This window comes from Acinonyx jubatus, chromosome F2 (assembly GCF_027475565.1).
Source record: "Acinonyx jubatus isolate Ajub_Pintada_27869175 chromosome F2, VMU_Ajub_asm_v1.0, whole genome shotgun sequence".
In the NCBI taxonomy this organism is placed as follows: domain Eukaryota; kingdom Metazoa; phylum Chordata; class Mammalia; order Carnivora; family Felidae; genus Acinonyx; species Acinonyx jubatus.
The window spans coordinates 53,297,368-53,318,968 of NC_069394.1; the positions used below are offsets into that span (position 1 = coordinate 53,297,368).

Below are 21,601 nucleotides of genomic sequence, written 5' to 3' on the forward strand. Positions count from 1 at the left end.
CTCCGAATTCTTGAATGGAATAACTACAAATGAAAAGTTCAACCAAGAAATGCTATAATCCAAATGGAGTTTGCGAAGATGAATCTGGTGGTGGGGTCTGGAGGGGGCTTAGGGGAGGGTGTGTTGCCGAGAAACTGGGTATAGAGAGCTCTGTTAGAAACTTTGATGTTTGAAGTCATGAAATGCCATAGGAACTGTGGAAATGGAAATGAAGGGGTGGATGCAAGAGGCATTTCAGAGAGAACAATGGATTGGACTTGTGGGCAAAACGGCCTCTAGGGATAAGGTAGAGAAGGGAGTTAAAATGATATCGCTATTTTGGGCCTGACTGATTATAATGAGAGTGTCATTACCTGAAATAGGTATATCAGGAAGCTAATCTGATTCAGGGAGAACAAAAAGTTCATTTTAGAATCTTTGTCATCATCCCAGTGGAAATGTTCACCAGTTGCAAGACACCGTAAGTGAGCATTTAATGAGCTCCCTTCAAGTGTCTAACAGGGCACATGATGTTAAATCTCCTACAGTAATTACAACAAAAGGAAGCTGACGGTGAGGACATCTTTTACATTGGCCTGGTGACGCATCTGCCTGAGTATTTGATGAGTTAGATCCTCCTCAGCCATCAGCTACAAAGATGGAATTTGGCATAGGATTTGTATGTAAAGAGTATGGCTTACTATCTAGCCTAAGCCCAAACAGTAGCACCTGACTTATCTTTGCCACACCTGGAAATCCTCAGTGTCGTTAGTTATATGGTAACCTCGTTATGTGCTTGGTTTCCAGACTCTTACTTCATATTAGCTTTTAAAAATAACAAACTCAGGCCATCTTGAACCATTGCCCCCGTTTGTTTCTCCAAAGGCCTCAGTGGTGCCAGAGGTCTACAGACTGAATGGTGAAGCCGAAAGCTTCCTGGAAGGGGGGCGTTATAATCAGGTACTTAAGGTAAACATGCAGGCTTGAAAGCTGAAAGACTTACAGACTTAGCACAGTGCCAAGAGAGCTCAATGGACAGGGCCTAGATTGGTGCTGTCGAAGACTAAGATTGGCAGGCAATGTCATGAAACGGTATCTTGAAAACCCAAGTGAGTCGGATGATTCATATTGGGAAGTGGCCCCAAATCTCAGATTGATACACCTCCCCGGATTTCACAGAAGGACAAGAGTAGTCGCCATGCACCGCAGAGACCATTGAAACGACTTGCGGCAAATCTCTTCCTTCAAACTCTTGAGTTTGACCAACAGCCTTACTTCCAGCGAAGTCTTCCGCCCACCCTGCAGAAGGAATAATCAGCTGCGGGTTAGCGTTTGCCCCAGCGTCTGGGCCAAATGCTTAGAAGCACCAGATTTGCGGAGGCTGTGGGTAGGGAAAATAAATCCAGTCCGGGTTTTGTCTGAACGGGGGGACCGGAGAGCTGCGAGGAATGGCTCGAGAAGAGGGGGGCGGTGGTGGAAAACACTCAACACAAACAGCTCGCGCCGAGGGACGGCAGCTGTAGGCCCGGACCGCGCGGGCGCAGCGGGCCGGGAGAGGCGCGCGCGGGCCCGGCCGCCGGCCGCATGGAGCGCAGCGCGGCCCGCGGCTCCCGGGCGGCAGCGGCGGCGGCGGCGGAGGCGGCAGCGCGCCGCTCGCTCACACCCACCCCCGCCCGCGGCCGCCGCGCCGCCCCGCCGTAGCTGCCGGCCGCCGGCGTCCCCGCGGGCCGGTCCAGCGAAGGCGGCGCCCGCGCCTCTGCAGCCAGTGGCAGCTGCAAGCCCGGGGAGGCGGCTCCCGCAGCGCCCCGCAGCCCCGCGCCCCGGGCGCCTGCGACCACAGCGGCCGCCCGGGGAGGAAGAGGAGGGGAAGGAGAAGGAGGAGGAGGTGACAAACTCTCCGGCTCCGAGCCGCGGCTGGCAGCCCGCGGTCAGGCATGCAGGCGCGGCGTCTAGCCAAGCGCTCCAGCCTGGGCAGCCGCCGGGGGGGCGCCACGCTGCAGGCGCCCGGACCCGCGCCCGCCAAGGAAGGCACCTTGCCCGGGCTCCCGCCCCTCGGCCCGGGCCCGGCCCCGGCCCCGGCCCCAGAGAGCTGGAGGCCGCCGCTGCCGCCGCCGCGCAGCGCCGGGACCGGCCCCCCTCGGGCCGCCGGGGCCGCCGCCGCCTCGTCGCCCGTGCTGCTGCTTCTGGGGGAGGAAGACGAGGACGAGGAAGGCGGGAGCAGGCGGCGGAGGGGGCTCGGGCGGGTGGAGGAGAAGCCCCGAGGGGGCGCGGAGGAGGAGGATGACGACGAGGAAGATGAGGACGAGGAGGTGGTCGTCGAGGTGGTGGACGGCGACGAAGACGAGGAGGACAGCGAGGAGCGCTTCCTGCCCCTCGGCCCCGGCCGCGCGGTCCTCAAGGGCCCGGCCCGGGGCGCGTTGAAGGTGCGTGCTGGGCACAGCGGCGCGCGCGGGACCCGCCGGCCCGGGGAGGGAGACGGGCCCCGGCCCCGGGGCTAGGAGCGGGCTGAGGCCGGGGACTGGCGACCGGTGGAGGCCGGGCCGGGAGGGGTGTGTCAGGCGGCGCCGGTGCAGAGCGAGGGAACTGGTTAGCTCACACCTCCGGCCCCCAGCACCTTTTCGAGGCGGTCCCCCCCGCCCCCCAGTTCCTCAAAGGCCGGGTCGGGTTTGTTGTCTCGTGTGGGTGGAGGAAAAGGACACTTCTTCCCAGTGAGGTAGGGAACTTGGAGATGGGACGAGGTAGGCGCGGGTTTACGCCGGGTGGGGACGCGCGAGGTAAGAGAGGGAGTGAGATTTTATTCTTCCCCGAGGAAGCAGGAGTATTCTCCGTATTCTGAGGACTAGCCAAGCTTACTGAAACTAGCAAGCAGCTTCTCTTGTCAATCTCTCAATCCCTTCTTCATCCAAGAACAATTGTTGATGAGTTTCCATCACAGATGTTTGTAAGGGAACCGGTAAGCCCAAAGCAAAAACCAAGCCCTTGGTTTCTACCTGCATTTAGCTGGCAGCTTTTGGCATTCCCGACCCTCCCGACCCCCCCCGACCCCCCCATTTAAACTCGACATTGTTTAGCCTTTGGGTTTTTTTCCCTCCTCGGAATTGCAAATGGGGAAAAAAGAGGAAATTGGGAAAAGTGGGGGGGGGGGGTGATAATTTGGCATTTAAAATGGATGTGAATTTCTGCTGAGAATTCTAGTGAAGTGTCTTGTGCACTGAAGCACAGAGAGATTTTTCCGTTTGTGTATCTTCAGGAGATAAGGGGTTTATTATTACACAACTGACTGGCTGGGCTTTCAGGCATGCGATTGGACAAAGCAAACCACGTTGAGGTTCATGCACAGTGTATGTTGCTAAGAAGTTTTGAGGGCAGCAAGTGGTAAGCGATGAAGTTAGTGTTTTTCTTCAAGAGTGGTTCTTAAAATCAACTGAGTAACTATTTACTGGAGTTTTCAGAGGATAGTGGTATATCAGGAAGAAAAGAAATACATAAACAAGTGAGCTTAATAGAGACTATTTATCTTCTGGGGCTTGGGAGAAAAAAAAACTCCTCAAAGCATGAAATTGCAATTCCAAAGAAATGCTAAACATCAGCATTTAGAATATCCCAGAATAGACATAGGCACAAATTTGTTTCCTAGACCACCCTGGAAGTACGGGCTCTGGGAGTGAGAAATTTTCAGCAAGTAGTCATTCGGGATGATAGTTTTTGACAGTTGCTTGTTGGAATCCAGACCATGAGCTACTCATTACCATGGTCTGCTAAAAAGCCTGCATTGTATGGCTACAGGATATAGCTGGGATTGGAATTAAGTCACATGCATCAGTGACACTGAGTAACGCGAGTAGTGATTCCTTAGTGTTTTTGCCCAGAAATACTGACAGAAAAATTAATTGTAATTTATGCTCTGTGATCAAAGTAAACCCAATGTAGGAAAAAAATCAAACCTATGGAAACAGAATAACTAGGGTGTGATGATTCACATTATCAAAAAAGATTGTTTACATCTCCAGACAAATTTCTGTTAAATTCTTTAAAAATGGGCTTCATTTTATAGCATTGTTTGCCCACAGCTTTGCTGTAATGTATACATTGAATAGTTTGAGGTATAATTATTTTTATTTTTTACTGCTTTCATGACATCTTGAGACTGCATCTGAAGAGATTTTCTAATAGGTCATTTTTTCCTAATATTTTATTCGAATGCATATACAGTGTCAACAACTTATGCATATACTGATGCATTCATTTATTCAAATATTTATTGAGCACCTCCAGTGTGTGAGGTACTCTTCTAGAACGTAGCTGTGAGCGCCTTCCAGATGCACACATCTAGTGAAAAGAGTCATAGCAACAACAAACAAGTATGGCACTTGAGATTGTGATTGCGTGCTATGAGGGAAATAATGATGTCACAGAGTCTAGGCGAAAGAAGAGAAAGCTGCTGTGGTACGGGGTAGACTTCCATGAGGAAGGGACATTTGATCTGAGGCCTGACACGTGCAGTTTGGGAAGATCTTTCCAGCAGAGGGAATAACAGTTGCAAAAGTCTTGAGGCGGGAAGGAGAAAAAGGTGAATGTGGCTGGAACTTGGTAGGTACGAGATATGTCAGGGAGGCAGGTAGGAGCCAGCAACATAGGGCTTGGTGGGCCTTTCTAAAGTAGAGTATGAAGTTTTTGGCAAGTCGTAGGCAGTAAAGGCGTACGACGTGGTTTGCATTTTAAAAAAAATTCCTGCTGTATAGAGTATAGAAGACAGCAGGGAGAAGCAAGGAGACCAGTTGGGTGGCTACTGCTGCAGTCTGGTGAGAGGTGAGGGCAGTTTGGACTAAGTAGGTTGACAGGAGTGGAGTTAGAGAGGAGTGGACAGATTCAGGATCTTTTGTGAAGATCAGCCTGTAAGGACTTGCTGATGGCTCAGGGGAGGAGGGTGAAGGAATGAGAGGCCCCAGTGTAGAGGTTTGTTAAATGTGCCATTTGCTGAGATTGGGAAAACTGGGGGAACAACCAATTTTGTGAAAGAAAAATCAAGTGTTCTTTTTGGTCATGTTAAGTCTGAGATGACAATTAGACATGCAAATGGAGATGCAATTAGGCAGCTGGCTGTAGGATGTGGAGCTGAGGGGAGAGGTCAGGGCTAGAGAGAAAAATTTGGGAGTCGGTAGCATGTTGATGTCATTTAAAGCTGGGGACTAGAAAGGGAGTGTAGGTCAAAGGAGGACAGCCTTGGGCCAGACTTGGACACGTCACTATTTAAGTTTGGGTGTAGGAGGAGAAACCAGCAAAGATGAATGAGAAGCAGCAGCCAAACAAATTGATGGAAACCAGAGAATATAAAGTCCCATAAGCCAAGAAGAAATAGTTCAGAAGGTGGAGAGTGCTGAACTGTTGAATACTACTGGGATGTTGAGTAAGATAGGCATAGAGATATATCCACTTAGATTAGATAATGTGGAGCTTATTGGTATTCTTGACAAAAGAATGCAAAGGCAGAATGCAAAGGCAGTGATGTCCTCACCTCTCACTGAATGGGAGGTGAGGACATAGTGACACATCTGAAAAACCCTCTTAACAAGTTTTATTGGAAAAGAGAGCAGAGAGAGGGACTATCTGGAGGGCATATGGTCTATATATTTTTTTAACATAGGGTACAGTAGACTCCAGTGTAAGGACTACAGCATTATGGGAATTTCTTTTGGGGGAGGAGGATGCCTTCATTTTCCATTGCTGTGTGACAAATCACCACAAACTTTTTGGCTTACAGCAGTTCTCACAGTATCTATGGGTTAAGAATCAGGTTCCACTTAACTGGGTCTGTTGCAGAGTCTCACAAGGCTGCAGTCAAGGTGTTAAGTGTGCTGTTTTCACCAGAAGGCTTAACTGGGGAAGAATGCATTTCTAAGTTCATTCAGGTTGTGAGCAGAATTCATTCCCATGCATTTGCAGGTTTGATGGTCCCAGCTTCTTGCTGGCTATTGCTTGGATCCCCTTTGCTCCACCCACACTTTTACTCCCCATAGTGCTTTGTCACTTGAACTTCCTCAATACGGCCTCTTACTTCATCAAGCCAGCAAGGGGAATCTTAGCGCCTGTCTTAGGAAGGTAGAATCTCTCATAATTCACTATAATCACAGGAACAGTACGCCATTATTTTTGCCATATTCTGTTGGTTAGTACTGGGTCATAAGTTCCACCCACACTAATGGAAGGAGATATACAAGGGCATGAATACCCTTGGAAGAGGGTGAGGATCCTTGGGAGTCGTGTTAGGGAAGAACCAAAGATGCAGAGAGAAGAGAGAAATTGCAGAAGGAAAGTCCTTGGGAAAGCCACAGTGGAGGGGATGTGTAACCCAATCACAGGGGTTGCCTTTAACAGAAGCAAAGAAACTTCTTCCATTGAATTAAAGAAAAGGTAGGGAAAATGGGTAGTCGTATATTGTATGATAGTCAAATGAAGTAGTATTTGTCTTATGGCTTCTATTTTCCCCATGCAGCAGGAGGGAAGGTCATCAACTGAGAGTGGAGGAGAGTTGAAGGCTTGGCACAGTGCTGTGGGAGAGTAGGAGAGCAAACATACTGAGAAAGCAAATAGAGCTGCCAGAGAGTATCAAGGGCCCATCTGATATCTGTGGTTTTCCACTTATGGTGTAAGCAAGTCTGACTTGGTATGTGATTGTCCCAAATTCATTCCATGACTCATGCATGGAATAATAGTAATAAATAATGCTTATTGACTATCTAGTATGGTCAGTTGGTACAAGTCTAAATGTATAGTCTCATTTCAACTTTATTTCATATCCATGAGGCACGCATTATTATTATCATCCTCATTTTACAGAGGTGCTAAGCAACATAAAGATATACAGGTATTAGGTGGCAGAGCAGGTGTTTGAGCCTTGGGAAGTTGAACTCCGGAGCTATCACCCTTATTCCTTATACCATATTGTCTCCTTGTAGACAAAGCAGAGAGCAGGATTCCTCAGGGATAGCAGTTAGCCAGCTGGATGAGCAATGGAAAGAAAGAGAAGATCATACTGTTGAGGAAGTTGGTATACCTGTGACTTAAGAAAAGTAAGCTGTGATTTAAGAAAAGGACAGGAGGGGGGTGAGGGATGGTGAAGAGGTCATAGGTTAGTGGGTTGGAGAAAACAAAGAGTTAACCGATAAAATCAATAAAACAATGGGAATGGAATAAATGCAGGACAGTTTGGGTTCTAAAATATCAGTATGAATGAATATTTGCCAAATATTTTTAAACCAAGAAGTATACTAAATGCTGTATATGAAAGAAGGTTTCATTAGAAATTATAATTTGGGAGTCAATATGGCCCTTTCTCTACAACTGAGGATAGAGATGAAATACCACACCTGAGGTAGGGGGGCCACCTACTGGGAGCATGCTTCACATCCGTGGCCTGAGCTTCTAGTCACCTAAATGGAATCTCCCATAATTTATTTGGGGTTTATATACCCCAGGAGGACTTGGGATGGCCAAGGAGATTGAGGGATAAGTGCTATGAAGTATCTGAGATGTATTGCTTGATTATTGTAACAGACACTAATCTAGGCTTTAAATGAGATAACAAAGAAACTTTGTATTGCACCTTTCTGTTTCTGATCAAAGGAAGCTTACGTATTTATGTGCAGTAGTGAGATTCTGCCCTCCACCCCCGAAAAATGTGAACCTCCTAGGCTCCTATATAAGGAACACTAAGCACAGTAAATAATATCTTTATCCAGAGTTTAATAAAAAAAAAAAAATACAAGGACAATGTCAAATGGAGGAAGGATTCAATAGTAAGTTGCTATTCAATTAGGCAAAACAGCAGGGGCAGAGATAACGAGGCCCAGGGTTGTGCTCTGTGATGCTGTGCCTTAGTGTAGGGACAAGAACTGAAGCATCTGAAGAGATTGATCATTTGTTGGCATAATGGTTTAGGAAAAAACTGGATATGAAAGACTGGTAGTACTTCTATCAAGAGTTCATCTACTGGGGCACCTGGCTGGCTCAGTCTGTTAAGCATCCGACTTCGGCTCAGGTCGTGATCCTATGGTTCATGAGTTCAAGCCCTGCATCAGGCTCTGTGTTGACAGCTGGGAGCCTGGAGCCTGCTTCACATTCTGTGTCTCCCTCTCTCTCTGCCCCTGCCCTGCTCACACTCTCTCTCTCAAAAAGTGAATAAATTAAAAAAAAAAAATATATATATATATAAAAGAGCTCATCTATTAAAAAACCATGAAGAAAGATGTTTAAATGAGATAATACATGTCAAAGTTCCTACTCTCGGTACTGAATAAATATTAATTAATGGAATCTGCTTCCTAGGTGCCAGCTCTTCAAGGATGGTTAACACATCTATTAGACTATATCTTGAATATCAGATGACTTTTAAGAATCCTTTGGCAGAGTCTGTGCAGCAAACACTGAATTCCAATTTGCTAACAAGCATGTGTCTTACAAATGCTCTGTGTTGGCTCAAGTGAAAGACATGTGCTTAAGATACCAGACAGAGTTGTCATTCACTGAATCATAGACTGCTGGAGTTGGAAGGGAAACAGAGATTATCTAGTAATCCAATACCCTCATTTGACCACTGAGGACACCGAGACCATGAAAGGTGGAATGCTTTGTCCAGCTAGGGCTGCTTAGCGAGTTTGGTGGGGCTAGGATTAGCACCCTGATCTGCCAACCTCAAGTTATGACCCTCAAGTTAGTTTCTTGTGCTAAGAATGTTCTGCCGTTCACTCCCTTAGAACTGTGGCTAGAGAGATCACAACTTTCTGAAGTGATCTGCCACTGCTTATCAACTTCTATTTGTGGAAAGTTCTTCCTTCCTACATAAAGTACCTCAGGCAGAGGTGACCTCACTGCGGCTGTGGTCGCATGTGATAGGCTGGGCGGGACCCCTGAGAATCCTGCCTGGGCCAATCCCTCATCCCTGTGCAGTTTCCAAAGGACATGTATACTCAGCCCTTAACTGGGACCTCTCCTCCTTCGCCGAAATGTTCCTACTAGTTGATTATAGAAGCATTAGAAAAAAGAGGGAGAAAAGCAAGAAGCCAAGACCTATCTTGAATCTTCTTACCCCTGACTCTTACTGAGAAGGAGGCAGAGGCAGTTACAGCCCTGTGTGTTTGACTTCTTAAAACACAGAGACACTATTCATTTGTAAATCTGTCCCAGTCAGATTACTGTGTCTTCCACCTCAAGAAGGGTTCAGAGAGGAGAGAGGCACGGGAGCATTTCCCCTCCCCCTTCAGTGTGCAGGATCAGAACTTCTGACCTAAGCTACTGGTCTTGTGACAGTGACTTGATACAAAGTCTGCTAAAGTCAAGGAAATTTGCCCTGTCCAATCTCACCTTAAGGTGAATGCCTGGTTTCCATTAGACTTTCTGAAGTATTCGAGAATATTCGGAGGCTCTCATAACCAGCCAGAATTCTGGCCTAGCCAAATCTCTATCGTTGAAATAAGGGTGATTTTCTTTGGGTTTGTTGTTCATGTTCCTGTCCATTCCCTTTGTAGAAATTTATTGTGGGCTCTTGCTTATCATGTCCCTAATACACATGTGGGAAATAACAGTGAATAAGACCTACTTTCAGGGAGCCCACAGTCTAACAAATTCCTGCCAAATTGTCTGTAAAGAAGTTTAAAGCCCTTTTGCTTCTTTATCCCTAAGATCAAAATTAGATCCGCTGAGAGACTTTACTTGTCTACCACAATCTGGGATGTAATTTTGATACGTACCCTAAAACAATTGTAGCCAAACAATCTATACTAAGAAGATTCTGTGGTTTGGTCAGGAGGTAATTTCTGAGTAGCTAGTCCAAGCATGAGTTTAAATCACTGAATCTGGCATATAACCTTGGTTGCTCTCACTGGATGAAATGGAACAGAGTATCACTGTGAGATAGGTGTAGTAGAATTAAAGTGATTAAATTTTTACGCTTCGTTGAAGATACTGTTTTGGAAAGTCCAGTGTTACGATTTATATGTAGGGGAAACAGGCTCAACTCTAGAGTTTTGAAGGCAGGTCTGGGAGTTTAGGGTAAAGAGGTTAGCAGTAACATATGGGGGGGAGGGGGTACATTCAACTTGCAGAACAACCTGGGGCCTTGAGGTGCAAAGAAACAAAAGGATCCTGCCTTTATGTTGCTCTATGAGGACTGACTTACAGCGTGATGTATTGATGCTCTGCCCTACAGTTACCAGTAACACACTTGCTTTCCTTACGTTTTTGTCATAATGGAAGGTTAAGTGAAAGTAAAATCTTCCTGATTCAGACTAATTGGGGATGGCTCGTCAAAAATGTGAATTTCGGGGCACCTGGGTGGCTCAGTTGGTTAAGCATCCGACTTCGGCTCAGGTCATGATCTCGCGGTCCGTGGGTTCGAGCCCCGTGTCGGGCTCTGTGCTGACTGCTCAGAGCCTGGAGCCTGTTTCAGATTCTGTGTCTCCTCAGAGCCTGGAGCCTGTTTCAGTATCTGTGTCTCCCTCTTTCTCTGACCCTCCCCTGTTCATGCTCTCTCTCTCTCTGTCTCAAAAATAAATAAATGTTAAAAAAAAATTAAAAAAAAATGTGAATGTCAAAAGTGCTCCAACATTTTAAATGAAAGCCATATTTTAAAGAGGTGGTGTGCCTTGAAATACCATTTGATCAAACCTGCAGACAGAATAATTTGAGTCCATTAGTGTGACCTTCATTGTGGGCCCTTCAGTGAGATGGGAGAGAGCAGGCTTGAGTCAAAGCAGGTGTTCCTGCTAGCTACCCCTGACTCCACTTTACCTCTCTGTAGATAGATCAAGAAGTGATATAACACAGGGTCTGGATTCAAATTCTGGCTTCTCTATTTGCTAGTTGTATGGCCATATCAAGTTGCTTAACATCTGTGTGCTTTGTTTGCATCTATAAAATTAGCACAATGTTGTCTTGTCATTGCCTGTTGTTATTGAATATGGCCCAAAGACCTCCTGAAATTTGAAATGGATGGCATTTTTTTGTGGTCTTTTGTGGTTTCAGAGAATCTTTTATAAAATTTTGCTCAAGGATACAAAATTCCACAGTTATTTTGACTATTACAACCTCCTCCTTATTACGTTACCAAGGTATTTAAGAGAACTCCTTCCTGAAGTGACTTCGTTCATCTGAATTCTCTGGTTCCATTGTATATGTGGTGAGCTTGAATCTTTCTTTTTTTCTCAGGAAGCTGTGAGCCATTTATATACTTGTGCAAAGAGGACAGATATTCTGTCTCTTAGGTTCATAGTCTGCTCAGATCTATAGCTCTTATACTAGAATAAACGCTACTATCCAAAGAGGTGAGAAGAGTTTTATCATATGCATTGAATGTGTGTTGTTTAAAAGCTGTGGTAAGAGGGTGCCTGGGTGGCTCAGTTGGTTAAGCATCCGACTTCAGCTCAGGTCATGATCTCACGGTTTGTAGGTTCGAGCCCTGTGTCAGCAGCTCAGAGCCTGGAGCCTGCTTTGGATTCTGTGCCTCTCTCTCTGCTTCTTCCCCCCCACCCCCACTCTTTCTCTCTCTCTCTCTCAAAAATAAACATTAAAAAATATTTTTTTTAAAACAGCTGTGGTGAAAATAACAATAATGTCATCTTCCACCACCTCTCACTTCATATGGCGAAGAATCTCCGAGGTGTGGGTTTGTCCTTCCTGTTCTCCTCTGCATTTGAGTCTAGGACCTGTTGTACTTTTGTTTGGTCAAGAAGTCATTCTTTGTTCTTTCAGTAGATTGGGATGTGTAGCCCAAAGTGTACCTTTCAACTCTGGTACCTACTTGCTTCTACTATTAGGGAGAGATCCAGAAGGAGGAGAAAAGGACACTATGGTTAAACAACTTGGGGAAATTCTGGTTAAGAACAGAGACAGTTTTTTTTTTTTTAAGTTACAAAACATTTTAAACATAGAGGAAGTTGGAAGAATAGTACAACACCCATATACCTATAAATATATAAAGAAGTTATTGATCATAGATGCCAATGGCCATTTTGAGTTTCTAAGAAGGTGAATACATTTAGATACATTAATAAAATACTGGTTTATAATTATTTTTATAAATGAGAAATCCATGGGTAAGTATCTTATATTTGGGATAAATAACTGAAACTGCATTTAAAAAAAAATTATTTTGAGAGAGAATGAAACCAAGTGCGAGCAGGGGAGGGGCAGAGAGACAGAGTGAGGGAGAAAGAGAGAGAATCCCAAGCAGGCTATACACTCTCAGCACAGAGCCCAACATGGGGCTGGACCCTAAAATTGAGTGACATCATGACCTGAGTCAAAACCAAGAGTCAGATGCTAAACTGACTGAGCCACCCAGGTGCCCCTAAAGCTGCATTATTAAATAAACTGTCACACATGCAGAGAAAGATTAAAGTGTTGTTTGTGGGTCATGCAACCTTTGAAATATTTTCCCTAATAAAGCTGATAATTTTTTCAGTGTCAAGTTTCTAAAACAAACAAACAAACAAACAAACAAACAAAAAAGAGTATTTCATGTGGTAAATTTTCACCTGTGTATCTGTGAATACCATTCTTGTGTGTGAAGTTTAAAAACTGGTAGAGAACACTACCTTTCTTGGTATATCAGTCTCCATTAAGGGTCAAGTGGAGGAGATGGCAGTTGTGAGAGGTGCCATCATAACAGAATTAAAAAGTGCCAAGGGAACAGAAAATCACAAGGTGTTTATACCCAGGAAAGAGTATCCGATAATATGTTTTCCACATTCTAAAAGGAAAATGACTTAAAATAGCAGAATAGTCTAAATGAAAAGAGCATATACAGTGGGTAGGATATTCGGATTGACACATTTTCTGTCAGCAACAGTGTGACTATTGCATAAAGGAGTTAAGCATTTGTGAACACTGAATACATTGTATGAGGACTCATATTGTTCAATATTTATTTCAGTATTGCCCAACATTTAATGTATTATAATTCATGGAGGAACCTCAGAGTTAACATCAGTTGACCCTCTTTGTAATCTTGGAAGGTGAATATTATTATCCCCATTTATATTTGTGGAAAATAAACCCCAGAGAAGAATAGGTCAGTTTCTTCTGTCTGTCTGTCTATCATAATTTTGTACCAAATAACATAGATATTTGTCAAACACTGAAGAAAACAGTGAGGACCAACAGATTTAAGAACTTAAATCTGGTACTTAAGCAACAGTGGTAATTTAAAGAGATAGGAGTATTTTGGGGTAAATTATAAAAACAATATGAAATGCAGTTTTTATAGGTTGTCATAAACATTTCATGTAGCTGTGCATGCTTTACAAGTCAACTACAAGAGCTTAGTAAAGGCCAATCAATACTCACTAATTTCCGTTAATTTAGGTTAGGACCCAAAGTTTATTTAAATAACATTTTTTTTTAAAAAGTAAACTTTTGAGGCATTAAGGGAAAGACAACTTGTTGCATACAAGGGAGCCCCTATGACTATCAAATTCCTCAGCAAAAACATTACAGGCCAGATGGGAGTAGCATGGTATAATCAAAATGCTAAAAGGGAGAAAATTTCAACCAAGAATACTATGCCAGGGAAGGTTATCATTCAGAATTGAAGAAGAGAGCTTTTTAGAAAAACAGAAGCCAGAAGAATTCATCACTGCTAAACCAAGCCTTACAAAAAATGTTAAAGGAGCTTCTTTAAGCTGAAAAGAAAGGGCACTAATTAGTAACAAGAAAACATATGAAAGTAAAACTGTTACCAGTAAAGGTAAATATATAGTAAATGTAGTGAATTAATCACTTATGAAGCTTATGTAAAATTAAAAGACAAAAGTAGTAAAAAAAAAAACTATACCTACAATAATTAATTAAGGGATACACAAAAGAATGTAAAATGTGACATTAAAAACATAAAACTTGGGGGAAAGGAGTAAAATGGGAGAGTTTTAGAATGGGTCCAAACTTAACTTGCTATTAACTTGTTATAAAATAGACTGTTATATACATACACTGTTATATGTACCTCATGGTAACTACAAAGCAAAAACCTATAGTAGATACACAAAAAATAAAATGAGAAAGGAACCTAAGAAAATTACACTACAGAAAATCATTAGAAGACAAGAAAAGAAAACAAGAGAACAATGGAACAGAGAGAAACTACAAAACAGCTAGAAAACAATTAACAAAATGGCAATAATACATACCTATCGGTAATTACTTTAAATGTAAATGGACTAAATTCTGCAGTTAGGAGACACAGAGTAGCTGAATGGATTTAAAAAACAAGACCCATCTATATACTGTCTATAAGAGACTCACTTCAGATGTAAGGACACACATATACTGAAAGTAAAGGGATGGAAAAAGATGTTTCATGCAAATGGAAACCAGAAGAAATCCGAGGTAGCTATACTTATCAGATAAAATAGGCTTTAAAACAAAAATTATAATAAAAGACAAATATGGGCATTACATAATGATAAAGGGTTAGTCCAACAAGAAGATATAACATTTGTAAATATTTATCCACCCAACATAGAAGCATCTAAATTTACAAAACAATTATTAACAGATTTAAAGGAGAAATTGACAGCAATATAATAATGCAAGGGACTTTAATATCCCACTTATATCAATGAGTAGATCATCCGGGCAGAGAATCAATAAGGAAGTAACAGCATTAAATGACATATTAGGTCCGATGGGCTTAATAGATACATACCAAACATTTCATCCAAGAGCTGCAGTATACACATCCTTCTTCTTTTTTTTAAAGGTTATTTATTTATTTTGAGAGACAGAGACAACATGAGTGGGGGAGGGGCAGAGGGAGAGGGAGAGAGAGAGAGAATCCCAACCAGGCTCTGTGCTGCCAGCACAGAGCCTTGATGTGAGGCTCAAACTCATCAAATTGTGAGATCGTGACCTGAGCCAAGACTAAGAGCTGGATGCCACCCAGGTGCCCCTACACATTCTTCTTGAATGCACGTGGAATTTAAGTGTGCATATTCTCTGGGGCAGACCATATGTTAAGCCACAGAACAAGTCTTAATAAATTCAAGAAGATTGAAACCATGTTAAGCATCTTTTCCAACCACGATGGTATGACACTAGAAATCAATTACAAGTATAAAACTGGAAAAATTGCAAATATGTGGAAAATAAAAGACCTACTGAACAACCACTTGGTCAATGTAGAAATCAAAGGAGAAATAAAAAAATACCTTGAGACAAACGATAATGGACATTTAACATACCAAAGTCTGTGAGATGCAGCAAAAGCAGTTCTAAGAGGGAAGTTTATAGCAACACATGCCTACCTCAAGAAATAAGAAAAATCTCAAATAATCTAACTTTACACCTAAAGGAAATAGAAGAGCAAATGAAGTCTAGAGTTGGTAGAAGGAAGGAAATTAATAGAGGAGAAATAAATTTAAAAAAGACTAAAAATGCAATGGAAAAGATCAATGAAATTAAAACCCGTTTTTTTTTTTTTAAACATAAAATTGGTGGGGCGCCTGGGTGGCGCAGTCGGTTAAGCGTCCGACTTCAGCCAGGTCACGATCTCGCAGTCCGTGAGTTCGAGCCCCGCGTCAGGCTCTGGGCTGATGGCTCAGAGCCTGGAGCCTGTTTCCGATTCTGTGTCTCCCTCTCTCTCTGCCCCTCCCCCGTTCATGCTCTGTCTCTCTCTGTCCCAAAAATAAATAAACGTTGAAAAAAAAAATTTTAAATTGGCAAAGTCTAGTGACTAGACTCACTAGGGATAAAGGAGAGAGGGCTCAAATAAATAAAGTCAGAAATGAAAGAAGTTACAACTGCTATACCAAGGAAATACAAAGGACCAGCAGAGACTACTATGCCAACAAATTGGACAATCTAGAAGAAATGGATAAACTTCTAGAAACATAGTATCTTCTAAGACCATGATGAAATAGAAAAATCTTAACAGACTGATTACTAGTAAAGTGATTCAATCAGTAATCAAAAAACTGAACAAAAAAAATTCAAGACCAAGAGGTGATTTATACTGGTGATTTATATTAAACATTTAAAGATTTAATATTATCTTTTTCAATTTTTTTTTAAAAAATTGAAGGGGAGGGAATGCTTCCAAACTCATGTTACAAGACCAGTATTACTCTGATACCAAAATCAAACAAGGGCACCACAAAAAAGAAAATTACAGGGTAATATCCCTGTTGAACATAGATGCAAAATCTTCAACAAAATATTAGCAAACTGAATTCAACACATTAAAAGGCTCATACACCATGAGCAAGTAGGATTTGTTCCAGGGATGCAAGGATGTTTCAGCATCTATAAATCAATTGCTGGGATACACCACATTAACAAAATGAAGAGTAAAAATTACATGATCTTCTCAATAGACCCACAAAACATTTGACAAAATTTAACATCCATTTATGATAAAAATCTCAACAAAGTGAGTATAGATTGAACATACCTCAGCATAATAAAGGCCATATAGGACAAGCTCAAAGCTGAGATTATACTCAGTGGCAAAAATCTGAAAACTTTTCATTTAAGATCAGAAGACAAGGATGTCCACTGTTACAATTTTATTCAACATAGTATTATGCTAGAAATCCTAGCCATAGCTTTTAAGGAGGAAGAAATAAATGCATCCAAATTGGAAAGGAAGATGTAAAACTGTCACTATTTGTAGATGATGTGATTTTATATATAGAAAACCCTGAAGAACTAAGTTGGAACTAAGTTGGAACTAAGAAACGAATTCAGAGAGAGAGGGAGACAGAAAATCCCAACCAAGCAGGCTCTGTGCTGTCAGTGGGGAGCCCCATGCAGGGTTTGATCCCATGAACTCCTGAGATTATGACCTGAGCCGAAATCAAGAGTCAGCTGCTTAGCCTACTGAGCCACCCAGGTTCTCCCTATTATAACTTTTTATGTAAAAATAGTTTTTCCTAATAACCTTTATGCTAGATTGCAAGAAGAATCAGGTGACCAAAATCACTATAGGAAGTTGAAAGAACGACCTTTTTGAACAGAAATTTCTTTTAGAATAAGAATAAAGAGCTACAAAAAAAAAAAATACTATCACTCAACATATGGCTAAAAGCACATTTTCAGAACCTCTTGAACACCCACCAAGCACTCATGTAACAAGAAATGCAAATAGCAGTCCCTGCTCTTTCTGTAAACCCTATCTTGGGTCATTTCAAACTGTCAAGCTGCTCCTCTCTCACTGCCAACCATCTCATTCCCGTTCTAAGATGCTACTAGTTCATTGCTTACATGGAGTCAGACGTCCATTTTCCTCCTTCTCTGCCCCTCCCCTGCTTGTGTGCACTATCTCTCTCTCTCTCAAAATAAATAAACTTTAAAAAAATGTAATAGAAATGATGTAGTTTCATTATATGCCTGTGTTTTTATGTTAAAATTAAGATACCTCAGGGGCGCCTGGGTGGCTCAGTCGTTTGAGCGTCTGACTTCGGCTCAGGTCATGATCTCACAGTCCGTGAGTTCAAGCCCCACATCGGGCTTTGTGCTGACAGCTCAGAGCCTGGAGCCTGTTTCAGATTCTGTGTCTCCCTCTCTCTCTGCCCCTCCCCCATTCATGCTCTCTCTCTGTCTCAAAAATCAATAAAGGTTAAAAAATTTTTTAAAAAATTAAGATACCTCAAAGACCTTGTTTACCTTCAGTGATGAGTTGATGGTTTTATTGTTTAAAAAAATTTTTTGGCTGTTTCATTTAATCCCATAGTTACTTCATTCAACAAATATTCACTGAGCTCCTACTCTTTGCCAGCTGCAAGAACATAGGTAAGAACAAGACTTGGAAAGAGTTCCTGTACACACACTATTTGAGACAGATAATAAACTGTGTTTACTGGTGGTGCATTACAGAGATAAGAATGGAAGAAGAAAGAAAGATAGATAGATAGATAGATCTCTAGCTATACTGATTTTGAAAAGAGAGTCTAAATTACTAATGTCAAGAATGAAAGGATGTCACTACAGATCTTACAGATTTTAAAAGGATAATTAGGACATACTATGTTAGTAGAGGATTTTATGCCAGTATGTTATGCCATTACTTTTGATGGCTTGGAGAAATGGGAAAATGCCTTGAAAAACATAAATTAAATCTGACCACAAGAAGTAACATAATATTTAACCCATCATCTGTTAAATAAATGGAATTTATGGTTAAGGACCTTTGCACATGGAAAACTCCAGGCTTGGATGGCTTCACCAGTGAAATCTATCAAATACTTAAGGAATAAATAATACCAGTCTTACAAAAACTTTTACCAAAAAAGAATATGGAATTTTCCCAGTACATTTTAAGAGATAAACATAACCCTGATACTGAAAATATCCAATGACCTTACAAATAAAGAACATTATAGACTTTCATGTAAATAGACACAAAAATACTAAACAAAATATTAGCAAATCAAATCTAGCCACATAAAAATGGATAATACATTATGATCAAGGTTTTCCCTCTCTGGGAATGTACTTTTGGTGAAATACTTGACAATTAACTGGTATAATTAATTACAGTAGTATACTGAAAGGAAAAAGCCACATGATCATCTCAAGAAGTATGAAGAAAACAAAGTTCAACACCCATTTGTAATCAAAAAAAAATTCTCAACAAATTAGAAATAGGACAGAAATTTCTCAAACTGATAAAGATTGTATATAAAAAACCTATAATTGACATCATGCTTAATAGAAAAATCAGTTCACCAACATCAGGAACAAGCAAGTATGTGTGCTCTAACCCCTATATTCATTGTGTTGGAGGTTTAGCCAGTGTGATAAGGCAATAAAAATACATGAAAGACATAAAGATTAGAAAAAAAAGAAAGTAACACTGTCTTTCTTTGCAGATGATATGATCACATACAGAGAAACCCTTAAGGATTTTGGCAAAACTACTAGAACTAATTAGTGAATTTAGCAAAGTAATAGTATACAAGGTTATTTTATAAAATTCAATTGCATTTGTAAAATAAAATTTTTTAAAAATTACAATGACATCAAAAACTAAACATTTGGGAAAAAAATTAAATAAAAATGTACAAAAAATGTGCAAGATTAAAACACTGATAAGAGTAATTCAAAAGGACCTAAGTAAATGTATTGATATACCGTGTTCAGTGAAAAGATTCAATATGGTTAAGATGTCAGTTCTCCACATTAGGGCACCTGGGTGGCTCAGTCAGTTAAACATCCAACTTTGGCTCAGGTCATGATCTCATGGTTCATGAGTTTCAAGACCTGCCTCAGGCTCTGTGCTGACAGCTCAGAGCCTGGAGCCTCCTTCGGATTCTGTGTTTCCTTATCTCTCTGCTCCTCCCCTGCTGTCACTCTCTCTGTCTTTCAAAAATAAATAAATATAAAAAAAAAAGATGTTAGTTCTCCACAAATGGATTTATAGATTCAGCATGGTCCCAGTCAGAATCTCAGCAAGAATTTTGCAGTAATTGACAAGCTAATATAAAATGGGTGGAAATGCAAAATAACTATAATAGTCAAAACAATTTTGAAAAATAAGAATAAAATTGGAGGACTTATTCTACTTGATTTGGGGACTTGCTATAAAGTGAGAGTAGTCTGGGGCACCCAGATGGCTCAGTCAGTTAAGTGACCAATTCTTGATTTCAGCTAAGATCATTATCTCACTATTGTGAGATCAAGGCCTGCATCAAGGTCTGGGCTGAGCATGGAGTCTTCTTGGGATTCTCTGTCTTCCTCTCTCTCTGCCCCTCCCCACTCTCTCTCTCATGCTCACTCTCTCTCAAAATAAACAAACATTAAAAAATAATAATAATAAAGTGAGAGTAATCCAGACAATGTGCTCCTGGTGCTATACAATAGGCAGATTTAGGCAACAGAATAGAGAGCCCCAAAAGTAGACCCACGCAAAAATGGTTCAACAAAGGCACCAAAGAAATTGAGTGAAGTCTTTTCAACCACTACCCATATGGAAAGAAAATCCCCAAAAAACCTGTACCCTTACCTTGTACCATACACAAAAATTAATTCAAAATGAATCAGATACAAATAGAGAAGGTAAAACTTATCAAGCTTCTCAAAGAAAACAGAAGAGATTATCTGCTATCTTAGGGTAGGCAAAGGTTTTTCAGATAAAAACTAGAAAGTACTAATGTAAAAGAAAAATAGATAAATTAGACAGTCAAAATTGAAGACATTTGCTCATCAAAAGACACAAGAAAATAGATCAATAATTAAGTGAATTTCCTTCGCTGTCACTTTCATCTTGGGATAGCCAAACATTAGATTCATTTAATGCCTACTTTGTACCAGCCACTTTGCTGAATGCAGAGAATATACTATTGAACAAGAAGGACGCAGTCCTCCTGGAACATTCAATTTGGTGGGAGAATAGTCAAACTAATAAATATTATGAAATGGTAACTGCAAGGATAATGAAGGCATAGGACTCATATTGCAGTTTTCATTTTACAAATGTAGAAACCTGGCAGTGGTTAATAATTTGCTAAGTTGCAAAGCCAGTCTAAGCTCATATTTGCTGACTCCTATTCTCCTGTCCCCCCTTTTTTTCCTGTTGTTTTAAGCAAAAAGAGTGGAATTTAAAACTTAAGCTTAGTAACTAGGATCAAGTAGTAAATGGTATTCATGTTTTTAGTTTACTACAAAGAGAAATAGAAGTGTAGCTATTTAAAGAAATTCCATTTTAATGTTGCTGTCTTAACAGCCTTGTTTTAAAATTAGTTTTTCAGACTCTGATACCAACACCAAAGTTAGGCAAGTTTCCCTAATTATATTCTCTTGTAATGTAATGCCCAGTGAGTTGGAAAGGAGAACTCTGCTCAGGCAGCCCCTCTAATCTTTGCTAAGTATTTTTGGTGTATCCTTTTTAAAAAGTTGGCAAAGTGGACAGGAAGGCACTGGCGAGTAGAAGCAGAGAAAAATATAGGACTTGGAGCTTATCACGTGGGAAAGAAGACTTTACTTTCTAAATATGTAATGGAAAATTAATGTTTTGTTCTTCTTTCTACCCTTTGATGGGTGACAGCAAAACATTGATTATGTGTTGTGTTCTTAAAGTGTTTTACACTCTTTACGGTCATTCCATATATGGGACCTCTTATAATATCCTTTCAGTTTTATCAGAAGGCAACCATTGCAAGAGGTTAAATGGTTCTTTCAAGATCATGTAATAAATGACTTTGAGTCCTTTCTTTCTGATCTTCCTCCTTGTTTGTTTTTATCTCATTTGTCATGGGTTTGTAGATTTTCGTGTTGATATCTTCTATTGAGACTCATTCTTGCTTTAGTCGGTTTACTCATGTGAAACTAGCGATACCCATCTTGTTTCTCAGTAACTTCCAGGCCATCATCATTGTGTCCCCTTCACCCCAAAATATCTGTTAATTCACAGTTGCCCCATCTTATTGGTACAAACCACACCCCCCCCCCAAAGTGCTTGTGTAGGAATAGAAACTCAGTAAACATTCAAATGAACAGAAAATGAAAGAACAAGCAAGTTATTGTATGGATTCTCTCTGATCATTTTCCCCTATCACCTTTCTTTTCAGTATCTCATCTATTACCACATCCTATTTGTGTTTCTGCCATGTTGTTTTCTTCCCCAATAATTATT

General features: G+C 41.2%; 1 protein-coding gene across 1 annotated transcript in view; it reads left to right on the forward strand.

Annotated features, from left to right (window-relative positions):
• Positions 1–1,769: 1,769 nt before the first annotated feature.
• The window catches only part of ZNF704 (zinc finger protein 704), a 238,576-nt gene continuing 218,744 nt past the window's right edge, over positions 1,770–21,601 (forward strand). Inside the window, exon 1 of the mRNA XM_027064328.2 lies at positions 1,770–2,402. Within this exon, the coding sequence (XP_026920129.1) occupies positions 1,914–2,402 (489 nt within the window). The 5' untranslated portion in view covers positions 1,770–1,913. The remainder of the gene's footprint in view (positions 2,403–21,601) is intronic.